Consider the following 23,437-nt stretch of genomic DNA (forward strand, 5'->3'; position numbering starts at 1 on the left):
TGCAAGCAAGGTGTTGTTGCAGGGTTTTCCAGTCCTCTCCTTCCTCCTATTTCAGACTCCTTTCCTGAGCACATGACTTTCCACCACCCTTGCACAGCTCTCACTGGCATCTCAGCCCTGCTGAGTTCATTTTCAGCCCTTTGGCCCCATACACCATCTGCAGAGGAGCTCAGGGACTTTCTCCTTCCTAGGATTCTCTTTGTATCTGTCCACAGTGAATTTATTCTCTTGGATCATTTTAGAAAAGCAAAGAAAGAAATCCCACAGACCAGTCCAATACACAACACACTGTCCAGTGCAGCTCCTTTCTAGGGAAAAGAAACGCCACCAGCTTAGACCTGTCCATCAGCTGAGCTTCCTGTGACTTTCTTTACCAGCATGTACATTAAATTTTTACATCGGGTGGATTGCAGTAACCTGCTGGGATCTCAACTAGAAGGCCACTCAGTTGATTAAATATTTTTATTTCGCACAGGGATGCGTCCTGTGCTACCCCTCCCTGACCTGGAAAAGCACTGGAACCTCCAGCAGCCCACTGTTGTTGTAGGAACAACTGAATTGTTACTGGAGCCTCTCAGAAAGCTTCATATTTTAATGCAAAGACATAATTAGGTTTGCTTCCATAATTCCACCTTTCCTTCATATGGAAGGGGTTAATATGCATTCCCAGATGATCTCTTAAGTGCAGCTCTGTGTAGTTCTTTTTTTTATGTTTTCCCATTAACTCGTTCTTTTTTTTTTTTTTTTTTTGGTAAAAATGCTTTTTTTTTCCATGTGTATTTTATTGTAACTAGCATCAGTTTTTTAATTTTTTTTTAATGGAGAGACACTGTTGGGTGAATATTGTGGCTATGTTGTTTGGTTATAGCCTTTGAATGTCTGTGCCATGGGGCAGCACATCTGCCTTGGTCTGATCTTAAGGAAAGACCTTTTATTAAAATATGTGAACATTTCTTTTTTTAGGGGAAAAAAAAGCGGGGGGAGGGAGGGATAAAAGTTGTGGGAGAAAGAAAAAGCCCAATGAAGATAAAAGAAAAAAAACAAAAAAAACAAAACTAAAGTTTTTGTAACTAACTTAAATCATAGGAAATAAACTCTTGAATCAGGTCTTTAATATTTATAAGAGCCAGAGCTCACCAGCCTGTTTTGGCTCTTGGTTTGTAACGCTTACTTTTTGTTAGCGTGGTGGTTTCTCTGCTCTCCTGCCTCCTGGGGGCCTCTTCAGGGTGATGCTGTCTTCGGACAGCCCTCGTTCCAGAACTAGCACCACCTGTGTGACTTGAGCTGAGTCCCAAGGGCTCTTCGCATTCTCCCCTCTCTTCAGATGAAGCTTGTCCTCTGTTTGCAGCTCTGTCGCAGTGTGACTGCCAGTCACAGCGTGATGCACGTCTGTAGGGTCCAGGGGGACGAGACACTTGCCCCTCATTTCTGGGGGGACCCAGAGGGCTACGAGAACCATTCCAGACCAGAGAAAGCATTTTTATTTTTTTTTCCTTTTCAGTAAAACAGTTACTCTGTTTTAAAACTTATCCTGAAGGACCAAAGAATTCAAAATTTCCCTAGTTGTGGCCCTTAAATTTTAACTTTCTGTTGCCACGCTGTGCTCGTGGCAGAGCAGTGACAAGGAGTTAGCACTAGCCCCAGGACCTCGCGTCCCCTTCCCTCGCCACCGCCCCAGCCTGTCTCAGCACTCTTAGCACAAGCCCGTAGGCTGTTTCTCTTTCCTCTGGTGCTTCAAGAAACACCTCTTCAATTTAGGTTTCTATCAATTTGTTTGCTGCTTTCCAAATCAAGAAGTATCTGAAATGTGAATTACTTTCTTAGGCAGCAGCTGGGAAAGAGAACTTCATCGTTGTGTATTTTGTGACTATTTTGGGGGGCCAACATTTCATACCTGAGCGAGGTGAGAGCAGGGGGGGGGGAAGGCAGTGCTTCTCACCCACTCCAGCAGTTGTTACCGCCGGCCCCAGGCAGGCAGGATTAACCACAATCGCAGCACTGCCTTCAAGGCTTCAAGAGTCTGTGGTCAGCTTCTGCGCGGTGTAAAAAAGAGACTTGTAAAAAAATAAACCTGGTGCTAATATGTACAGCCCGTGTAACGTACTGTCGAGCTTCTTTCTGAAGCAGGAACTCCCAGTTACAGGACACGCAGTAATACATCAGAACCAAGGTGACTTTGTATTTTTTTTGGCTGTCACGCCTCGAAGCGAAGTGGTGGTCCCCAAGTGGTCCCCGAGGCTTCTCGCTGAGCCCCCCCCCCAGCTGGCTGCCCCCGAGCAGCCCTGAGCGCGGCCGCATCCTGCCCTGTCACAGGCTCCTCGCTGGGCAATGATGTTTTTCTCCCCGCGTTTTTGGGAGCCTCACAATTGACGTCGGTGACTAACTGTGCAGGTCGGACACTTCTCGGCTGAGAGCTGGGGAAAGGGAGTCTTTAACTGGCTTGTGAAACTGCAGTATCCTAAAGGTCAATACGCTTTTACTTTATTATAGAGAAACAATATAGAAGCAGATGGCTTGAGACAACAAAATCCTGGGTAGATGGCTACCAAAAGCAAGGAGCTAGCTGTAGAGGATAGCCAAGAGCTGAAGAACGTTGGTGAGCATCACTTTGGGCTACCAGGACCGCTTTCAGGTCCCACCCAGCCTTCGATGCCGTAGCCCGGTGCCGCTGGCACTGGTGGGCCTGGGGCAGGTCTCAGAGCTGGAGCTCCTTTCCCTTAATTCGCCTTCCCCAGAAGGCAGCCACTGCAGCTGTTCCCATACCGAAGGGTTTTATCCTTTCCATACATCTCTGAAGCTGAACCTGAGCCACTTGCAAGGCTTGTGCAGCTGAGACAATGAAGAGAATTCCTTACCGTGTGAGGAAGCCTTTAATGCTGAATGGACTCAGTAATTCATTGCTGTTCCACCAGCCTCCGAATCCTCTCTCTCCCCTTTCCCCCCCATCTAAGAAGGAAAAATATTACCAGTGTTTTCCTCCAGATTTATAATAATCCCTGGAGTGATGGCCAACAGCAATGTAGATGTTACTGATGTAAAACCTAGTATTTTAAAGGTGAAGTATTCCTGCAAACTAGTGACTGCGTCGGAGAGATTTCTGGGGCTTCCCCACTCCGTAGCTTCCAATGTTAAAACAAAATAAGTACAGTATGAGTTTAAAAAAAAAAAATAATAATACACACTGCAGTATTTCTCGTGGCAATTCTTGCCCAGTCTCTTCCTCGCTTTCCCCGGGAGGAAGGGCACTGGGCAGAAGCGCCCCAAGTCCGTGTAGAAGTTGGCAGAATGGTGATCGGTGGTGTGTAAAACGTGTTGTTGATTCCATGTATAGAACTGTGATTTCAGCTGTCGTTCTCTCGTACTCTGTAAATATGTGTTTTGGCTGTCGGAAACCTGGTTTAGACTCTTTTCTTGGCAGAATGAATTTGCATGTGGGGCTGAAAAGAACTCAATCTGTGTCACAGTTTCCAAGGGCAGGATGGATTTTTTTTTTTTTTTAGAGGACAATAAATTTTTATTTTTTTGCTAAGAAAAAGAAAAAAAAAACAAACCAATAAAGCTGTGTGTGGGTGTGTGTGCGCGCATGCGTGCCCGCGTGTGTGTGCAGCCCGTCCCCATCTTTGGGGCTGGGGAAGGAGTGGAGAAAGCTGGGGAGCCCTCAGAACAACAAATACAAGATATCTCCGTGGCCAGTTTGTCCTGCTCCCTTGTACGCTACCGAGAACAATTTCTTGCCCTGCTCCCTTCTGGCTCAAGCCCCTTTTTTGGGGGCGTGGTGCACTTTGTGGTAAAGGTGCACTTGGTTAAGTGGGGCAGAGACTCCTCGGGGAATGGCGGATCCACACATCCACGAGCATTTTGTCATCCAAATTCATGGCCTGGGCAAGAAATTGGCTCTGAATGCTTCCTGCGGGAGCCAGGCCAGGCAGAGGTGAGCTCTGCGCGCCTGGGCGACTGCTGCAAGTGGAATTTTGTGTATTGGCAACCAAACGAACGTGCCTTCCACAAGCTTCCAAAAATGAGCTTTTATTTAAAGATGTACTGACCGCTTCCTGTTGGTTCAGTCACAGCAGTAACCCAAATCATCCAGTGTATATTAAAATCTATTAGTAGTGCAGGAAAATCGGGAGATGTGAGTGCCTGCCCCCTTCCCTCTCGTGTGGCAGTGAGCTGTCTGTGCCAGGAGGAGGAAGAGGATGGCAGCAATGGGGTTTTCTTCCTCCTCAGCCTTGGATTTGCTGGGAGCTGGCTTTGTGTGCCTCAGCCCGTACGTTTCGATGCGTTAGGCTTGTCTCTCGGCACTCCACGGGGTGAGTTACACTCAGACTGCCTAAGGTTTGCTGGTCCTTCTCTGTACATGACACCATTTCTTGCAAAAATTAAGCTAAAATCACTTTGGGTATTAGCAAAAAATGCTGGAACCACAGGGTAGCCCCTGCCACCCACTCACTGGGCACATCGCTGTTACAGCAACAGGTCAGCCCGGGTCAAGCCCAGCACAACATGTCTGTAAAAAAAAAAAAATTTAAATAGGTACAAAACAAGGTAAACCACGCTCAAAGCTGCAGCCTCACGTAGCTCAGTCCTTGCTTTAGTGCATGAGGCTGGCTGCTAGCAGGTGCCACCACCAAATGGGCTGCAAAACACAGGCGTGGGTTTTCCTCTGTCCCCGAGCAGAAATGGGAGCGGGGAACAGCACCTCCTGCACAAGCAGGCACCCCTCTCCTCTGCATCCTGCTCCCGCCCAGCCTCGCTGCTCTTCTCCCACCTCTCACTTCTCTGCAGAGCTGCAAAAGCCCAAAGTGGGGACCGAGACGAGAATAAAGCAACCAAATGGCTTCCTCGTGAGCGAGCAGCATCTTAATCCCTGCTGCTGCAGGCTTGGCTAAACCTTGCCATGTCACGTCCATACCAAGGGAGGTTTTTTTTCCACTCCCATCGAGCTTGACCTCAATCGCCTGTGCAGCCCGTGGAGGCAGCAGCCGAGGGTGATGCTCCCTGGGGACCCTCGGGGCTGGAGCTCGGCCACCCCCTTGCTGGGCAGGGGCTGCATGCAGAGACCACATGGTGGGAGCTCCAGGTTTATAATTAGTATAATTGCAGCTAAAACAAGCTTAAAAAAAAAAATAAAATAGCAACCAGCTGGGAATTGTAGCTGCTACACCTGGGCACCCCACATGGAGCTGCCACCTCTGCCTCTCGTGTGCTGGAGCCAGAAGGGTGCAGGTGCCTGGCAAGGACAATGTTTTTAGTGTTTTGGCAGCCCAAATTGCTGCTTAGTTTGGCTCCTGGGGCTCTGGTGCCCTTTCTTGCTGCCCAGGTTCCTTCAGCTCCAGGAAGCACCGTGAGGTTGGTATGGTTGGAGGTAAAATATAAACCCACGCAAAAGAACCACACATATTTTTTAAAACATATGAAGTAAAAATTAATAAAATAAAATAAAATAAAATAAATAAAATAAAATAAAATAAAATAAAATAAAATAAAATAAAATAAAATAAAATAAAAAGCCTGGCTGGCTGCACAGGGCTGTGGCAGCCATGGAGCAGGCGGTGCTGTGCTGCTGCTGCAACCCGTGCCCCTGCCTGGCCCAGCTCAGCCTGTGCAGCCCCCAAGGACACACACATCTGCTGGGGGGGCCTCATTTCCTCATCCACCCACCACGCACTGCCACCCTAAAAGCGTTTTGCCACAAGGAAGCCAGACCTGGGCTTTACGTGCGTCTGGTCAGGCCTTGGGCCGCCACCCAGAGCCGAGCTGTGAGCACTGCTGGGTGGCAAGAGCCTTGCGAGCAGGCGGATTTACACCTGGGTGTAAACCCCGAGCTGTGTAACGGCCCCGTAACCCAGTGCTTTGCCTGGTTCCCTGCCAGCACGGCAAAGAGGAAGCCTCCCTCGGGGCCGGCCAGGGCAGCGCTGCTGTTATTGCCCCCTCCATACGGCCTTGTCTCGCTGCCTGTGGTTGTGTCCCCCCCTCCCAGCACCCCAAACACTCAGCCAACACACCGGTTTTGTTGCTTTTAATTTAAAAGGCTTATCCATGAGAAAAAAAAAAAAAAAGAATAATAAAAAAAAAGGGCAGGTCTGGCCATGGGTCGCCCCACCCCAAACAAACCCCACTGCCCTGACGTGGTTTTGCAGAGGGCTGGGGACACGGCCGGTGGTGACAAGCTGAGGGGGACGGCAGGGACAGCCACACACTTCCACAGCCCCGTGTAGTGTTGCTAATCTGCAAAGGAGACCCCCCCCCAAAAAAAAAAACCACTGTGTGCCCACCCTCCTGAGCCCCATGGGGGGCACTGCTTGGGGTGAGCCGGGTGCTGGGAGCTGGTGGCGGCTCAGGGACCCCACTGCGGTCCCCACAGCCCCCGCAGGTGGCTCCGGCACTGTCAAAACTCCTGAGGTCTCCTTCTGGACCCCCTCATTTTGGGACCTCTGCCTCCCTCACGCCGTCTCCTTGGACTGCTTGGCTCGTTGCTTGCGGAGCTTGACGAAGGCCTGGGCCTCCTTGTCCCCCTTCCTGGACTCCAGCAGCCGGAGGATCTCGTCCCCTGCGGCACAGGAGGGGACAGACATGAGGGGAGAGGCCTGCGGGGACTCAGCAGGGCCGGGGCGGGCTGTGGTGCCCCATACCGCTGGGTTTGGGGTGGGTGAGCGAGAGACGGGTCTGGGGCACCCATCCCATGTCTGCCTGGTCCTCGTCGGCATCCAGCCCGGGCACGTGGCGGAGTGAGAAGAAAGCTTCTCCCTCCAGGTCGTTGGCCCCCAACGTGTCGTAGTCGAAGACGGTCAGCAGCAGGCAGGCCCCCTCCTGACGGCATTTCTCAGGGGGGATCAAGCTGGGGGGAGGTGGTGGGACACGTGGGGCCGTCTCACCCCATCCCCTTGGACCCAAAATTCCCTTTTAAGACACTGAATGGGATTCTGCGGGGTGATGCTCGGTGGGAAGCCGACCCTCCCCACTGCGCTCACCCTCCCTGTGGGAGCCCCCCCAGGCTCTCCCGAGGGGGGCAGGAGGTGAAATCCCACCACAGGACCCAGTTCCATGGGGCAGGGCTGCTGGGATGGGGATGTGGGGGCTGGTGGGCACCAAACCCTACATACAAGTCGAAGGCTTCGTCGAAGAGCGGGTGCAGCTCGTTCCTCTTGCACTGGGTGGTCCGGGCCACCACCTCGGGGAACTCGTGCCGGGGCTCCAGGGTGAGCTGGACGAAGGGGTCACTGGAGCCTGGTGGGGTGCAGACATCAGCCCCCTCCTGCTGGGGTAGCTGGGGGGGGGTTCAGGGCATCATCCAGAGCAGCCAGCCCAGCCCATGGTCCTGGGAGGCAGCTGGAGCATCCCCTACTGGGCCATGCATGAAGGAGCCATTGGGAGGCTCAAAATAGGGGTGACCTCTCCTGGAGACTTCCCCAAATGACAGCCAACCCAAGGGACTGTCCCGTATCCCCCCAAGCAGTTTTTTTGTGTGTGTGAGGTGTGCTTTACATAGAGGCAAAACGCTGCCAGCCCTGGCTGCTGGCTTCTGCTTCCAGCACCCCCAGACCCACAGAATAACCCCCTTCCTCCTCAATCCACCTCATGGGGTGCAAAAGCAAACCAAGATGGAGCCCTGGGTCATATCAGGGCCCACAGACGGGGCAGAGGGTCGCCCCAGCCCACACGCTCACCGTTGGAGTCCAGCGGGATGAGGTTGACGGCGTTGAGCACCTCCACGCGCAGTTTCTGCTCCGAGGGCCGGTACAGAGCCTTGATGGTCACGGCCCCGTACTTCTCCGAGCTGGCATCCAGCTGCAAGGTGCAGCATCATATCAGGAGCCGAGCACGCGTTATGGGGTACTGGGGGGTCGAGGGACATCCTCGGGGATGCACTAAACCCCAGCGCCGGGGCAAACCCACTCCCAAAGCCCCAGGATTGGGGGAGCCCATGGTGGGGAAACGCTGCTCTGGTGCTGTCCATCAGCAAGGAGGGGGGCTCGGGAAGGGGCTGGGCGCCGCATCCTGACTCCCACCTGCTCCTGGATCCTGTTGCTGAAGTATTTCTGGATCAGCTTGCGGCTGGTGCTGGAGCAGAGGGCCAGGTGGCTCTCCAGAGACTGCGGGGAGGATGAAAGGGGGCGGTCAGGCACCAGGACACGTCTGCAGCCTGGGGATGCTGCCCCCCCCCCCGGCTCTCACACCCTCAGAAAATCCCACTCCCCCCCACTCCCCAGCACCCATACCACGAAGGCTGCGCTGTGCAGGGTCTCCAGGGGCAGCCCGCAGCCCTCGGCGTGGAAGCACAGCTCCAGGCTCTGGGGAGGAGGACGCTGTTAGCTGGCCCCCAGGCACACACCCAGGGGACTCCGGTACCCCCCGTGTCCCCAGTACCTTCAGGGCACATTGCAGCTTCTTGTAGCGCTGGGTCGAGGACGTCTGCGGCCCCGCAGCTGCAGTCAGCACGGCCAAGGTGTGATGCCAGAGGAGAGCAAGGAGGCTGCGAGGGCGAGGGAGAGGGGCTGTGAGCAGGGGGACCTGGGGTATATCCAGAGCTGATGCAGGGAACTGGCTCACCCCACTAGGCAAAGCCCCCAGCCCCAAGGTGGGGTGACCCCGAGCCCCGTGGGGGATGTTCCTGCCAGGGGAATGCTGCTGGCCTCCACCCTGGCACGGCCCCGGTCACCTTTTGAAGTTCTCCTGGACCAGATGCTCGTTGAGATACTGCAGCTCCGACTCCAGGAACTTCATGAGGGGGATGATGGACTGCAGCGAGAGGAGAGGGGCATTGGGGAGGGTGCGGGGGGCGCATCCAGCAGGGTACGGCTGGGAGAGGGGGGGGGTCTGGAGGGCTCCATCCCACAGCAGGAGGGGCCGGGCCAGAAGCTTACATCCTCAGGCTCCCGGGTGTCGTTGGAGGCTGAGAGCTCCTGGATGTGTCTGGCGATGCCCGCTTCCAGCTGCCAGGGAGAAAAACATGGAGGCACTGGGGCTTTGCACCAGCATCCCCTTTTCTGGGTCTCGTGGACATTTGGGGCTTTTTTCCCCAAGAAGCCCCACAGCAGCTTCCAGCACACATCCTGCTCCCCCATCCCACACCAACATCCCTCCACGAGCCTCCCTGTTCTGGATGTTTCACCTCCCCCTTCTCCCCTTAACACCTTATTGCCATCCCCTTGGGTTGAACCTCCCTGCTGGGGTCAGGCAGTCACCTTGGTGGCCAGGGCTTGCACCACGTCCTGGACCTCGTGGTCCAGGCAGGACACGGTGCTGTCGAGCTGGTGGTGCAGGGTGTGCTGGATCTGCTGCGGGTCGATGACGGCCCCCGTGCGCCGCTCCAGCTGGGCCCAGTCCAGCTGCGATGGCAGCTTCAGGATGAGCAGCCGCAGCTGCTTGATGTTGTTCACCACGATGCAGAGCTGGGGAGGAGGGTCTGCTTCAGGGCACCCCACTGCCCAACCCCACCCTCACTCACCCTCATCCCCATTCTCACCTTATTCCACCCTACCCCATCCCCTCCATCCCATCCCATCCCATCCCATCCCATCCCATCCCATCCCATCCCATCCCGTCTATCCTATCCCCTCTGTCCCATCCCATCCCATCCCATCCCATCCCACCCCATCCCATCCCATCCCATCCCGTTTCCCCTGCCCACACCATTTCCCTCCCAATTTTCCAAGATTACAGCTATGGGGGCCAGCAGATCCCCATAAAAACCCAGCCCCAGGCTGCCACCCCCTCCCGAGCTGTGGGTCCTGCCCCGATACCAACCCTGTTGGCCGCTTCACCCTCGTTCTGCTCGCTCAGCGACAGAGCCTCAGCCCTGGCCTTGATGAGCCGGCAGTACATCAGGGCGATTTTGCACATGTCCTGCAGGGTGGAGAAGGAGCAAACGAGACCAAAATGGGAGAGCACCACAGGGCTGGGGTCCCTCACCACGCTGGCATGGGACACTGGCCCTATCCATCAGCACCCAGCTCCAAGAGCGGAAGAGAAAACTGCTGCTGGTGCCTGTCGGGTCAGCTTCTGCCATCCAGGCCCGGGTGTACGAACCTCCACGAGCTTCACCATGATCATGAAGGCTTCCTCGGGGTCCGGCCAATTGAGCTGCTGCCAGGTCTTCACGATCTGGGCATAGCAGGTGGACAGGTCGACGGTGGAGGTGCTGTGCTTGTTGTGCTCCCCAAAGGGCGTCAACTGGCGGGGCAGAGACAGCAAACACAACTTAGCTTGTATGGGAAGGAGCCGTCCCAGACAGGAAAGCTGCTCCTATGTTTTAGGGCTTTCTGGCTCCTCATCAGCTCCTTCCTATACCCCATCTGAGGGGTGAGGACCGAGGAGGGGTAAGTAAGAGGAGGGGAAAAGACCTCGGTGGGATTGTGTGAGGGATTTGGTGAGTCCCCGGGGGCTGCAGGGAGTTGTTCTCCCCCCCGGGTTACCTGGTCCATCTGCACGGCTCTCTGCGCCCTCTCCAGCGCGATGGTGTAGGCTTTCTGCAGCCACTGGGGCACGGCTTCCTTGAACCACTGGTGGAAATCGCTCAGGGCCAAAGGCCCGTCCCTGTGGATGAAGACACCAGCTTCTCCCAGTGCACTGTGATGGCACAGGGCTACCACGTCACACGCAAAAAAACTGCCCCAGGGAGGCACATGCTAAGGAAAAACCTCTGCTTGGAGGTGAGGTCCCCATCAATCCCACCCAGAAATGGGCCTGAAACCCTCCTGGTGATGCTCACATCGACACCAGCCACCAACAGCCTGGTCTGCCAGGGCGGAATTAGCGGTGGAGGTGAGAGGGAAGGGTTTGGCAGTCTTCTGGATTTACTGCTCCATCCTCCCCACCCCCCAGCATCTCCCCTTTTGGGTTCGGTACCTCTCTGGGAGGAAGTCCTTCATCCGATAGAGCTCCTGCAGGTTCAGGTAGAGCTGGAAGAGGCTCTCGGCCGTGGGCTTGGACATGCTGCTGTCCACCTCGTGCAGCTGCTCCTGGACATGCTCTGCAACCTGGCAGGGATAAAGGGAAGAAGGGACGGCTGTGGGGCAGAGGTGTTTTTGGGGGGCAGCCAGGAGGGCTGGCTCTGGTACGGGCTTTCTGGAGGCATGGGGTGAGGGTGGCTCAAAATCTCAGCCTGGTTCAGCCCTCAGTCCCAGGAGTGCAGGGCAGCCCAGGCTCGCTCACCAGGCTCTCCAGCTCCACGTAGGCGATGGAGAAGAGATTCAGCTTCAGGGTGCTGCGAGAGAGAAACAGGGAGTCAGGAGCCTGCCAGCCGCAGCCCGGCAAACCCAGCCCAGCAAAGGCTCCCAGCCCGTGCCCTAGGAGAGGAGAGTTCCACGAGGCAGAGATGGGGCCTCTGGGTTTCTCCTTTCGTAGGTGCTGTGGAGCCCGAAGACCAAGGAACAAAGCATCAGCGTGCCTTGTTGCTCTTGGTCCCGGGGAAGGTGGATGCCAAGCTTCAAGGCCTACCTGATGAAGAACTTATTCCAGGTTTTCTGGCACTGCTGGAGATCTGCTATCACCTCCAGGAGCAGTTTGGCCAAGGCTTTGCCGTTCTCCTCCATGCTCTGCGAAAGAGGGAACAGCTTGTTTTGGATGCTCAGCGATATTGAGACAACATCCAGAACCGATTTATTTCTATGATTTGCTCTTGTGGAGTAGCAGGCTAGCATTACAACCACATCAGGAGCACCAACAAGTTGTCATCCTTTGTCCCCCTGTGCTTGCGTGGCCGGGCAGGGGACCACCTCCTGCTCCTGCCCATCCCACCAAGGCCTTAAGCCTGCAGGTAACATGGGTCATGGGGCTTTAAGCTGGCAGCATTTGGGTCTCCAGCTTAAAACACCGTGAAACAAGCACCTGCTGGAGACCCAAATACCTTGACAGCTCAAAAAACTGCAAAAGCCTCCTCTCAGGTCTCATCATCCCACCCCTCAGCCTCCCTCACACCCCTGCCCAGGAAATTGCTTCATTCCTTGGCAGAGAGGCCGAGATGGGGACTCGCCTTCACCATGGGCTTGAGGTGCTGCTTCTTCATGTGAAACCACTCCGTCGTGCCTGACTGCAAGAGAGGAGCCCTGGTGTGAGAAGCCAAGGATGGAGCCAGCTCTGCCATCCCCTCCACCATCCCATTCCCCTGGGCAGGACCCAGCTCCTTGTGGTGGGAACCAGAGGCTTGGGCCACCGAGCAGAAGAAATGTGGGTGGTTTTCCCCCCAGGACAGTCCGGGTGGCTTTGTAGGAGAGGTGTGGGCATTGGGCAGGGGTTGGAGACGGGAAGGGGTGCTGCAGGGTGCCACCCATCTGGGGTTAGGAGGGCAAGAACCCCCCCTGGGTGCCGCTACCTTGAGCGCCTCGGAAACCATTTTGGGGAGGTCAGGGCTGAGCGTGCACAGCTCCCGGAAAGCTTTCATCTTGCACATCTGGACCAGGACCCTGCGAAGCAAGAAGCATCGGTGAGACCCAGCACCGGCCCCTCTGAACCAGCGCCTCTCCCCCAGGAGACCCTACCCAAACAGACCTTCTCCTCCCAACAACATCCCCCACGGGGAGCCCTGGGCGAGGGGCCAGACAGGAGAAGTGTCACAGCAGTTAGGTGTCCAGCAGCCTGGAAAGGCGGGGCGGGGAGGGAATGGGGGCAAAAAGGGCTCTCACGGGCTTCTCCTCCAGCTTCCAGCCTTGTCCATGCTGGTGGCCAAGCACTACGACCCCGCGCGCCGCCCACACCGGCGCTGCACTCACCGCAGCAGGGACTGCAGCCTCTCCGTGGACCTCGCGACAGAGAGGGGGAAGATGATGCGGTACCTCCGGATGAGGGACACCCCGTAGGTCAGCAAGGACTGGAAGGACTCGGCCAGCTCTGCTTTCTGGGGAGAAGGAAGGGGACGCGCTGTTGTCCTTGGTGGTGGCACCACGGTGCCATTTGGCAGGGGTTCTGTGGCTCTTGATCTTCTTCAGGGGTGGAGAAACCTTCTCGTGTGCCCAGGAATTTCTTCCTGGAGGGGCTGAGCTGAGCTTAACCACACGAGCTTAACTTATTTGCAATTAAACCACATCGCTACGCATGAATAATTAAGAGTCTCAGCAGGGTGCTGGGATGCCCTGGAAAAGAAGGCTGGGAGAAGCCAGTGGGAACTGGGTCAGATCCCATTTTTTGCTGGTGTTGGGACTGATGTGATCACAGCGATGGAGGAGGGCGAGATCAGTGCAAAAGGGTGAGGGCTCCTCCGCAGAGCTGGGGAACAAATCCCCCAAGGGAAGGGCTTCCCTAATTTGTCCTGGTCCCTGTGGCTGGCTGCCCACCAGGAAAGCCTTGCAGCCCATCCCTGAGGTCTCAGGGCACCCCTGCACCCTACAAGCCCCTGCCCTTGCTGCAGCACGAGGAGGGAATCGTGGCTGGGAGCTGCAAGAGGAGGCTCGGGGTGGGTGCTCAGGGCACATCTCCTCGGTGTCCCACCTGCTCTGGCCTCAGGCGCTCCTGCACCCACTGGTACTCGATGCTGGTGATCTGGTGGAGCAGGCAGTTGCTGTTGAACTCCAGGCTCTGGTAGAGCTTGCTGTACGCCAGCCACTGCCTGGGGAGGAGGGAGAGGCCCGGCTGAGCCCCGAGGGAATGGTGCGGGGCTCCCCAAGGCTACGGCCAGAATGGGGAAGCCGAGGGCTTCTCCCAGCTCGAGGAGGGGGTACTCACGCCATGACCTGGTGGAAGTCAGAGAGGTCCTTCTGCGTGGCGTGCAGGTACAGCACGGTGCTGGCGTGCCGGCTCAGCTCCCCGTCCCAGGCAATGCTGCCGGCCTGCTGGGAGCACAGGGGGTGAGGTGCCCTGCAGCGGGCTGGGCTGAGTGGGGACGGGGACGGGCACCAGGGCCACGTGTGTTCACGGGGCCACAGGCACCAGGCACGGAGCAGAGCCTGTGGCAACGTGACGGGCACCAAAGGAAGCCCCCACCCCGTCCCTGCTGCTTCTCCACGGCACCTGGTGCTGCAGGATCTCGTAGGACACCAGCTGCTGCAGGAGGTGCCGATGGACGGTGTAGCTGGGCTGCGTCCTGCTGCTCGTGGTGGCCCTCTGGAAAAGGACAACGCATGCCAGCCGGGTGGGCAGCAACCTGCAGCTGCCCAAACGTGCAGGGAGGTGGTCGGATGGGGGAAAGCAAGAACCCAAAATGCATGGAGGCAGAGAACCCAGCCCAGGGGTGCAGGTACGCACAGAGCCCAGGGGAGGGCTGCGATGGGTTTCCAAAGCCTGCCAGCACCCCTGGTCCTGGGGCACGGAGATGGAGCCCAGGGGACGGGCAGCTGGGGATGCCCCGTCCTGCCAGGAGATGGAAGGGGACCCCCTGCTCCCTGCCTCCTACCCTCTTGTGGGTCAGCAGGAACTGCAGGTGACACTGGCCCCGGTTGGGATACGTTTCTGTCCGCGGCTCCAGCTGGTACCACTGGTCGTCCCAGCAGTGCAGGTCCTGCGTGCACAGAGGCAAGGGGTGAGGGAGTGTTCCCACGGCAGTAACGGGGCAGGAAGGTGCTGCAGTGCACATCTATAGCAGCTGACTTTTAAAAAGCCATATAACCACTGGGTAAGCATGTGGGACTGGCCAGGGTGCCCAGCACCAAGCTGGGGGATGTGGCATCGCCCTGTAGTTCTGGGAGCCCGGCTCAGCCCACGCTGCCACGGGGCTGGGGTCCTGCCCGGCCCCCCCCCAGGCTTCACCCGCATCCAGGTCACGTCTCTCACCTTCAGGCGCAGGACCACGTTCCCCAGGAAATCGTCCTGCCCTTTGTCTTTCCGAGCATCCTTAAAGATCCTGAAAAGCAGGTACAAGGAGCATGAAGAGGTTCCCACGGCCGGCACCAGCCGTGGTGTGGGCAAAGCGGGGCAACGTGGGGCCAGCAGGGAGCTGCTGCCCTCCCTCCCTCCCTCCTTCCCTCTCTCCCTTCCCCCAGGGGCAGTTGTTGAACCCAGGAGGCAGAGGAGCCACTGACAGCCCCACACGGCAGTGCCGGGGGGGCAGCACCCACCGCTTGAGGCCGTGGAGGTCCGTCAGCTCGCCCAGCTTGTGCCGCACCGACTCCACCACGTCCGAGTCCCTGGGGGTGGCAAAGCCCACGGTGAGGGCAAAGGGGGGAAATCAAACGAGTGCAGCGCGTTTCAGGGCACCGCAGTGACGGTGGAGGTGGGGGTGAGGGTGTTGGGGGCTGAGGACACCCCCAAAAAGCAGCTGTCTGCCCCAGATGCCCCAGATCCACAAGCACGTGGCTTGTTGCCATAAATTAAATCAAGGCTCGGTCCTCAGCTGCTTTTTGCCTTGGGCAATGAGTCTGGGCTGTGCAAAGCCAGCCTGGGCTCCCTGCCCTGTGCAGCACTGTCAGTGACTGCTTGCAGCTGAAAACAAGGCAGAAACGGGGCCCCAGCAGTTTTTGGGGCTTTGCAAAGGGTGCAGATCCCAGGACCAACCCAGTGACCCTCCCAGCCTCCAGTGCCAGGAGCAGGACTCTGCCTGGCTGGGCTCACCACATGTCCAGGTGGAAGCTGGCCGTTTCCATGTCCTCGAACTCCCTGCAAGGCACAAGCAGAAGGCGTCACGCCAGCAGCACCACGGGACCAGCAGCAAGGGGGCAGGACAACGGCCACGAGGGAGATGAGATGGAGATGGAGGTGGAGATGGAGATGGAGATGATGGAGAACTCCACACACACACACTCACACACCATGCAGCCTGGGAAATCAGTGCCCTAAGAGACTGATTTTGGCCAACCCCACCAAACTCCCTGCACCTGCTGGCCGGGTCAGACCAGAAGCACAGCAAGACCCCACAGGCATCACCCCACAGAGCCCCCAAATCCCCCCCCCAAGGCAGGTTAACCAGCCGCCACCCCGCAGCCCCCGTGAAGCGATGGGATGGAGGGGTGGCAGATTACAGGATAAACGTCTCGTCCCACACCGGGTTGAGCGTCTGGCTTATGACTTGTGTGCGATGGATCTGGTCTTCGGGGATGAGGTCCTTGACCACTGCCTTCAGCCGCTTCTTGCTGTCGGGGTGGGCCGGCTCCTGGCTCTTGGCCTCGATGCCCAGCAGGCAGTACGGGTCGCTGAAGCCTGCAAGGGCCCGGCAGTGCAAGCCCCGTGCGAGCAGCAGCCGCCCCCTTTTGGGCTAAGCCACCCCCTCCCAGCTCCACTTACCGCTGACGTCTTTCCCCAAAATCCCCTTGGCTTCCTTCACGGTTGCTTTCAGGCAAAAAATTGGGCTCTGAAAGAAAGCAAAGATTGCTCAACCTAGGGGAAAAGCAGCCACAAAGATCTGCTCCGGCCTGGGTGCGCACCAGGGGGTGAAGGAGGGTCCTGGGGACCCAACCCCGTGAGGAAGTTCAGGGCTCGAGCAGGACCCTGCCACCACCTTCCCCTTGTCACAAGAAATGCCCACAGAGCACCCCAAACCCGAATAGGGGGACCAGGCACCGACCCCGAGCCGGGATCCCATCCTTCTCCCTACCTCCAGCTCCTTGACCCGCTGCATGTTGGCCCTGTGCTCCTCCGCGTCCATGCCGAAAGCCTGTTATAAATATTAGGGCCGCTGACGGATGTGGCCCTGTTCCTGGGGGCTGGACAGCAGCCAGGGACTTCCCGCTGTGCCCCGGCAGCCAGGAGGTGAGGAGCAGCGGGAGGGCTGGGGAACGGCTGAAATTTGGGAGAGCCTCGGGCTGAGCGCCCCAAGCCCAAGACAAAGCCCTGCTCCCAGCCCCATGGCTGGATGCCGCTGCCGTGCCTTTAGGGGTGTCCTTTAGGGGCGACTGCACAGCACGGGGGGGACAGGATGGGACTGGGGGTCCCAGCGGGCTGCACCCACCTTCTGCACGTAGGCGTAGAGCTCCTGGGCGTCCGCCACGTGGTGGGGCTCGGGCTTGCCCATGCGGTGCCGGATGGTGTAGAGCACCTCCTCGTACAGTAGGGCCAGCTGTGGGGACAGCACTGACCCCTCGCCACCACCCCGGGCACCCCATGTGTCCCCCCCACCCCAACCCAGCACCCCGCTCGCCCTCCTCCCCAGCACATCCATGGGGTGCCAGCAGCTGGGTGCGCTCGCTCCGGCACCCAAAGGCGATGTCCTTGGGGAGGCTCTGCATCCCCCCCTGCACCTCGGTGGCCCCCTCCGATGTCCCCAAGGGAGCCCACGCCAGGGCCACACTCGTACCTCCTGCTTGGAGAAGCGGTGGGACAGGTCCATCTGGAGAAAGGAGAGAATCAGAGAGGTTTCCCGTCAGGGCTGGAGACACGGAGAGGGTTTAGGAGGAAACTGCAGGGAACTGGGGACGGGGTGGGCTTGTCCCCAAGGTGCCATTTAGCCCCATGGCCAAGGTGCAGCATGAAGCCCGAAACCAGATCCCCATCGCCCATCAATGGGGGCACTGGGGTTTCCCCAAGCCCTACAGGTTGAGGGGTGGCAAGAAATGGCAGCTGAGCTGCCCAGGGCAGCCGTGGGCAAGGAGCCAGCAGAAGGCAGGGGGCTGTCAGGCAGGAAAAGAAACGTGATGCTGAACTGCTCTCTGCTGGCGTGAAGACCCCGTGTCCCACTCGCCAGATGACCAGCAGTGGTATTTGTTTTACAAAAGACAAGGGAATGAAAACCAAGCCAGGCAATGGGGCACGTCCTGACCCTGCTGCCCCCTGCGCCAGGCATCACACCCCAGCCAGCCCGCACCAAGCAGGGCTCTGCAAGGTCTGGCAGGGGAATTAAACCGCCTCTGCTCCCAGTGCCCCCACACCCAGAGCTCCCAGCCTGTGCCCATGTGTGCCGGGTCCTCCCTGGGCCAGGCCTGTGTTTGGGCTGGATTTGGCCACAGCCACAGCTGAGCAATTTGTTCCCTGCGCCCATCCTTGTCTAGCCACGGTGACTGTGCCACCACGGGCTGGGTGACTGCAGTGGGTGTCATGTGCCAGCCGTGGCAGCTCCGGGTGTCTGGGACCCTTGGGAGCACAATGGGATGACAGCACCACACCACCACCCCAAAAAATAATTCATCCTAGCCTTGTTTTTTGGACATCTTTGAAATGCGCTTGGTCCTTTCTGTGCCAAGCACAGACCCGGCTCATCAGGGTTGGGATGATGGGGGCTGGTAGGAAGGGATGAACCCCACCCCCAGGTCAGCCCAGGTCCTGAAATGACCTTGGGATCCTCCTAATAGAAAGGAAAAAAAAATACAGCCACTGGAACGTCACCATTTGCTTATGGCAAATCTGGGGCTGCCGTAATCCCCCAGCCATCTGGGCTGGGTTCAGCTCCTCCACCCGCAGCAGGTTTAACCCTGGAGCTGCTTCAGCCCTGTCCTGGGGGTTGTGGTCTCCAAACACCCCCTGGTCAAGGTTGGAGCCTTGCCACCAGCATCAGGGCAGCATGGGAGGGGGGCAAAGGGCTTACTGCTGCTTTGTGGGGTTGGGGCTTTGCAGCTCCCCACTGAAATCAGGGCAGGCTGCCCCGGTGGCTCCTTTGTGCTCGCCCACACGAGCACAGGACTCTGTGAGATAAAGCCAAGCCCCTGCAACGTGTTCGCGGCTGCTAATCCCCGTGCCAAGACCCCAGCTGAAATCCAGACGCGTTGCTTAAATCCAGGCCCGGACACAGCTGCCAGCACCCCCAGCCTGTGCGCGGTGGCAGCGACGCCGTGGGGCAGCTTTTCTGCAGGGATGGAGGGAGGACGAGTCCCTCGGGGGCATTCAACCCCCAGCACAGCTCCTCAGCATCGTGTTGCAGGCACCCAGCAGCACCAGGCACCCCCCCCCGGAGGCTCCTTTGGCTTTGGCAGAGCCCCAGTCCCATTTCCTGGGGACATCTGCGGGGATGCAGCCTGCCCGGCTGCCGTGGAGGAAGTCTCTTGGGGTGTTTGGGTGAAAAGCAGGGCTTTTGGGGGCTCTGCAGATGGGAGGGAGCTGGGAGACTGCTGAAGGACCCTTCTGCACCAGCACAGGGCTCGGGTGCCCGTGCAGGTTTGCGGCAGGATGTGCCCCCCCGAGCTCCCACCCCCATTTCTTGCTTGGCATCAGCATCAACGTCAGCACCAGCCCAAGCCTGGCCGCACACTCACCCCAATTCCCCCCCCACACCCCGAGCACCTTCCCCGTGTCCACCCCCGGCCCCAACCCTGCACCCTGAGGTCCTGCAGGCCCCCCGACCCCCAATCCCAGCACTTCTGGGGCCACCGAGCCCCAGGTGCAGCCCCCAGCCCCTGGGGAGGCGAAGCGGGCACCTACCTCGGGGCTCTCCTCCTCCCCGGGGAGGGTCCCCGCGGGGGCCTCGCCAGCAGCCTCCATCCCGGGGCGAAGCTCAGCGGGGGCAAGGCAGGCTGTGCAGCGGGGCCTCCCTTCCCCTCGCTCACATGCTCGGAGGAAACCACAGCCCTTATCTCCCCGCGGCCATTTGAGCGAACGGAAACGGCGCGCGGGCCTCCTGCGAGGGGAGTGGGGCCACGCAGGCGCCCCCCAGCCCCGTGGGGTGCTTGGGGTGCAGGTGGGGTGGGAGAGGGGTGTCACGTCCAAAGCCGGTAGTTGTTAATGAGATAAAGTTTACTTTTTTTGGGGGGGAAAAAGTAATCCTGAAGGCAGAAGGTGGTGGTGGCGGAGAGGGTGGTGACGTGCGTGGAGGATCTGGGTTGCAGTGTGGGTATTTGGGACCCAGCGTGCCCTCGCGCCCCTTAAGGACGGATGGGGGACCCTAGAGAAAGCAGAAGTCATCTGGGGGCTGGAGGGGGTCTGCAAGAACCCCCCTGTGGCACCCAAAAGGCCTCGAGGAAACCCGTGCTGAGAACTGATGCAGTTACTGCACGCCCGGGGACGGCTGCGGGGCTGTCCCTGCCGGGAGGGGACACGCAGCCTTCCTCCCCTCCCCTGGCTGGTCACCGGGGGAAAAACGAGCAGCAGGAAACTGGTGTTTTACTGTCAGCTTCTGTTCCTGTAAACACTTTATCTGATTGCGAGGCATGCTGACGGGTTCCTATCAGCACCCACCAGCAGCGCCCTCCCCAGAGATGCCTATCGGTGGGACAGGGGCTGGCAGCGCAGCAGCACGGGGAGGGGGGAAGGCAGCTTCCCACCACCTCCAATTTCTGGCCCCCAGATCCTCCTGGGGGCCTTACACGAGGTGCTTCAGGCCAGCCCGGGCTGGGGCAGCGGGTGGCAATGCTGGGGATGGAGGTGCCGCGTCCCCTGGCAGGGATTTCGGTTGGGTCCAAGCAGGAAACCACAACGGTGGAAACTGTGCCGAGACGTTTGTCCCCGTAATAGTGGTGTGAGGTGATGACGCCGGCGGTGTGGGGGTGTCCCCGGCACGCTGAGTCAACCTGGGGCTGCGGGAGGGGGGAGGCAGGCAGCCCCCCGATGGCAATCAGCTGTTCCCTTAATACAGGCACACTGCGCCCCCGTAGCTGCTTTAGGAGGGACCCCAACTGCCCTTCGCCCCCCAAACCTGCAGGATGTGATGGCAAAAGGAGGTCCTTGAAGCTGGGGGATAGGGAGATGGAGAAAGGAGATGGAAGAAGCCAGTTGATGGGATGCTCAGGTGTCTGCTCGGCGTAGCTGTCACGGAGCAGACGTCAGGGCTGCACGGCACTTGCCCAGTGCTCGCTCTGTCCCTCCTGCAAATTCCCACGGGCAGAGGGATGCAAAGCTCTAGGCAGAGACAGCGAGACCCTGAGCAGCTGCAGCCCATCCCCACCAAATGGCCTCGACCCCTGAGCCTCGAGAGAAGCTGCTGCTCCCCCATTTCAGGAGGGCTCCTGTGCAGCGCTGGGGCACAGGGCTGGGCTCAGCACCACTTTGCCTCCACCTCACCCTAATGCAGGGGTGCTCGGGGCTCTCCCAGCCCCCCCATCCTCATCTCGGACCTTTCCAGCCTGCAGGAATTTCGGCTTAGTGTTTGCTTCACCTTAGGCAAGCAGTTGAAAGGCGTCTCCTGCCCTGCTGGTGGTGGGGACAAGGTGCTGAGCTCTGCCCCGCCAGGCGCATGTGCTGTGCCTCGACCTGGGCCATCAGCACCTTGCTCCACTGCCCGGTGTCGTCAGAGGAAAGCGGAGACGTGAAGTGCACCGTGCCTCTTCAAAACGATTGCTCTCGGCTTTGATTGCAAAAGCAAAATCTGGCATAGCAGAGAGCAACCACAGAGATAAAGGCAGGAGGCAGACACGGCGCGCCGGCTCCCCCCGAGCTGCTCACACCTTCTGCTGCTCCTTGCCAGCAGAAAGCAACAAGGGGCAAAGAAACACCCGGTGCCTCCCCCAGCACCCAGAGAACAACTGGTGAAAGTTTAGTTGAGCCTCCCATCCACCTGCCTTCCCCTTCTAAGGGTGAAGAAATACAGTTGACTGCAAACGGTGCTGAGCATCAGACAGCCAGTCCTCAGCCAGAAGCCTGTGTTGTGGTTTTGCAGATTTTAGAGAGCAAAATCCAGCTTCAGTGTGGCAGGTTCGGTTAAAAAATTGTCACCAGAAATGCCCGGGATAAAACAGGTCCCACAGGCACAGGACAGGGATTGCACGGGGTTTGGGGCCTCTTTGTGCAATGCGAAAGGAGAGCTCTTTGGGGATCGTGTTTCAATAACAACAAATGCCCTTTTTTTCCCCCAGGTTTCACCAGCAAGCACCTGCTCCAGAAAACACCAGAGTTCACGGCTCACTGTATTTGCACCTCAAACTATTCCTCATCCTGGAAACACCACAGAAAAGCCCTAAAAAGCAGCTCCCAGAAGTAGCACAGGTTTCTACTCACTACAGACAATCCCAATTAACTCCATGCCCCAAATTAGCAGGACCTTGCAAAACTCCCCACATTGCCCCCCGTGCTGCCAAAGGACGTGGTTTTCCAAAGGGACCAGGTCTGGGTTCCCCAGAACAGCCCTCCCTCCCACACACCATGTATCAGCACAAAACAGAGCAAACCTCTCCATTCCCTTTAAAAGCAACTCATCCTAAAGGAAAACACTTTTTAGGGCTATATTCCTATGGGGCTGCAGGCTGCCCCGGTATAAATCAAGTCCACGGTTCGTTCATGCATAGGGTTGTAGCTGCTGCTCTGGGGTATCCAGAGAAAATAGGCCACTATAGAGCAAGCAGCCTTGCACTTTTTAAAGTTTATCTTTCCTCTAAATGAAAACCAGCTATAAAAGGAGACCCTCCACAGGCATCAATAGCAGTTTATCTTCCTACCTCTTGGCTTGATAATCCCGGAGACGCCGCCTGTCCTCACCCTTATCTCAAGCTCTCGGCTGGAAATGGGCAAATGGTCAAAAAAATTGATTTCAACATGTCCCTCCCTCACTTCTCCTTTTAAACACCGGCTCCAATGACTGTGCAAAACCAGGCTGTGCCTGCTACAGTTTGGCAAGCCGTACAGCAGAAGCCCGAGGCGGAGGAGAGCAGGGCACAGTGGCGGAAGGCACTTTCAAAATGACACCAGGGAGGCTCCTGCTCCTCCCCCAGGACTTTCTACCCCAAGCCCCCCAACGCTGCCTGCCCTGGGACCAGTGGTTTCATTCATACCCTGATGGATGTCAGCCAGTCCCCCTGCTTGCCTAGTGTGGGGCCTTTCAGTTATTTCTGCCCCTAAACCCACATCCTTTCTTCCCAAAGGTTCTCCTGAGGAGCTGGAGTGCTGCCCTAGGAAAAAACAGTGGTGGATGGTTGGGGGGAATCCCATTTCAGAGGGATGTCAAGGCAAACCCCTGGAAAAAAAAAAAAAAAAAAAAAAAAAAAAAAAAAAAAAGGCAAACCTTCTGGGAAGTGCCTTGGGGACTTCCAACCACCCCCTTGGGGCAGTGCAGCTGCGAAATCTGCATTTCCCTGGAGCAGGACAGGAGGGTTTGGAGCAGGACAGGAGGGTTTGGAGCATGAGGTGCCTGCTGCACCACAGGTGCAGGTGAGGATGACTCCGGTTCCACAAAGCAGCTGGCCCCCAGCCCAGGGGGGCTCTGTGCTGCTGGGCACTGACCAGATGTCACCATCCCCAGCCCCTCCGGAGCAAACACAGCTATGACACCGTCTTCTGCCTGCTGCAGAGGGAGCAGGGAGTGCTGCAGCCCCGCACCTTGGCTCTGCCAGCGCGCTCAGATCAGTTTCAGCCCCTGGATTTCTCCTCTCCGCACCGTGGCAGCGAGCCCAGGGCAGCGGCTGCTCTCTGCAGGGCCAGCAAATGGGGGACAGAGATTTCAAGGCCACTCAGCCTGCCAGCTCACAGCACTGGGCTCAGAGCAGCAGGAGCGATGCATACTCGAGCCTCGGGGGGATGCTTGTGAGAATTTGGGGCTGACACCAGGGTCCAGGCACGCCAGCACAGAGCGCATTGAGCGCATTCATGCCTGGCCTGGAGCATGCATGCAGCATCAGCGACCAGCCTCACTGCTCAGAGCCCTCCAACGCATGCTAAAGCTCCTCTGACAAAGCTGCCCTGAGCCCCCACAGACAAAATGTGGGACAAAAGGCAGGGATCG

At 58.0% G+C, this 23,437-nt stretch overlaps 1 protein-coding gene across 1 annotated transcript; it reads right to left on the minus strand.

The window, feature by feature from the left end:
- Positions 1-6,079: 6,079 nt before the first annotated feature.
- UNC13D (unc-13 homolog D) lies at positions 6,080-22,263 on the minus strand. The gene is made up of 32 exons (XM_032199664.1): positions 22,158-22,263; positions 17,159-17,191; positions 16,814-16,921; positions 16,460-16,519; positions 16,150-16,216; positions 15,888-16,065; positions 15,481-15,525; positions 14,988-15,056; positions 14,704-14,773; positions 14,327-14,431; positions 13,945-14,037; positions 13,660-13,763; positions 13,426-13,543; positions 12,711-12,835; positions 12,314-12,404; positions 11,975-12,031; positions 11,440-11,537; positions 11,155-11,206; positions 10,849-10,979; positions 10,416-10,536; positions 10,030-10,173; positions 9,748-9,846; positions 9,186-9,392; positions 8,865-8,933; positions 8,660-8,739; positions 8,368-8,473; positions 8,220-8,291; positions 8,010-8,093; positions 7,668-7,788; positions 7,104-7,227; positions 6,633-6,838; positions 6,080-6,550 (listed from the first exon to the last, which is right to left on the minus strand). The coding sequence occupies exons 2-32, from the start codon at positions 17,189-17,191 to the stop codon at positions 6,444-6,446; spliced, it is 3,144 nt and encodes a 1,047-aa protein (XP_032055555.1). The 5' UTR covers positions 22,158-22,263; the 3' UTR covers positions 6,080-6,443.
- Positions 22,264-23,437: the final 1,174 nt, after the last annotated feature.

The sequence above is a fragment of the Aythya fuligula genome, chromosome 18, assembly GCF_009819795.1.
Source record: "Aythya fuligula isolate bAytFul2 chromosome 18, bAytFul2.pri, whole genome shotgun sequence".
Classification (NCBI taxonomy): Eukaryota; Metazoa; Chordata; class Aves; order Anseriformes; family Anatidae; genus Aythya; species Aythya fuligula.

What these genes read in the sequence shown, in the direction of transcription:
- UNC13D (XM_032199664.1), bottom strand. Translation starts at nt 17,191, where the DNA reads ATGGACCTGTCCCACCGCTTCTCCAAGCAGGAG. An exon ending in AAGGACTTCCTCCCAGAGAG is followed by an intron (nt 10,537 to 10,848) that starts GTACCGAACCCA and finishes CTTCATCCACAG; the next exon opens with GGACGGGCCTTTGGCCCTGA. An exon ending in ACACCCGGGAGCCTGAGGAT is followed by an intron (nt 8,740 to 8,864) that starts GTAAGCTTCTGG and finishes CTCTCGCTGCAG; the next exon opens with TCCATCATCCCCCTCATGAA.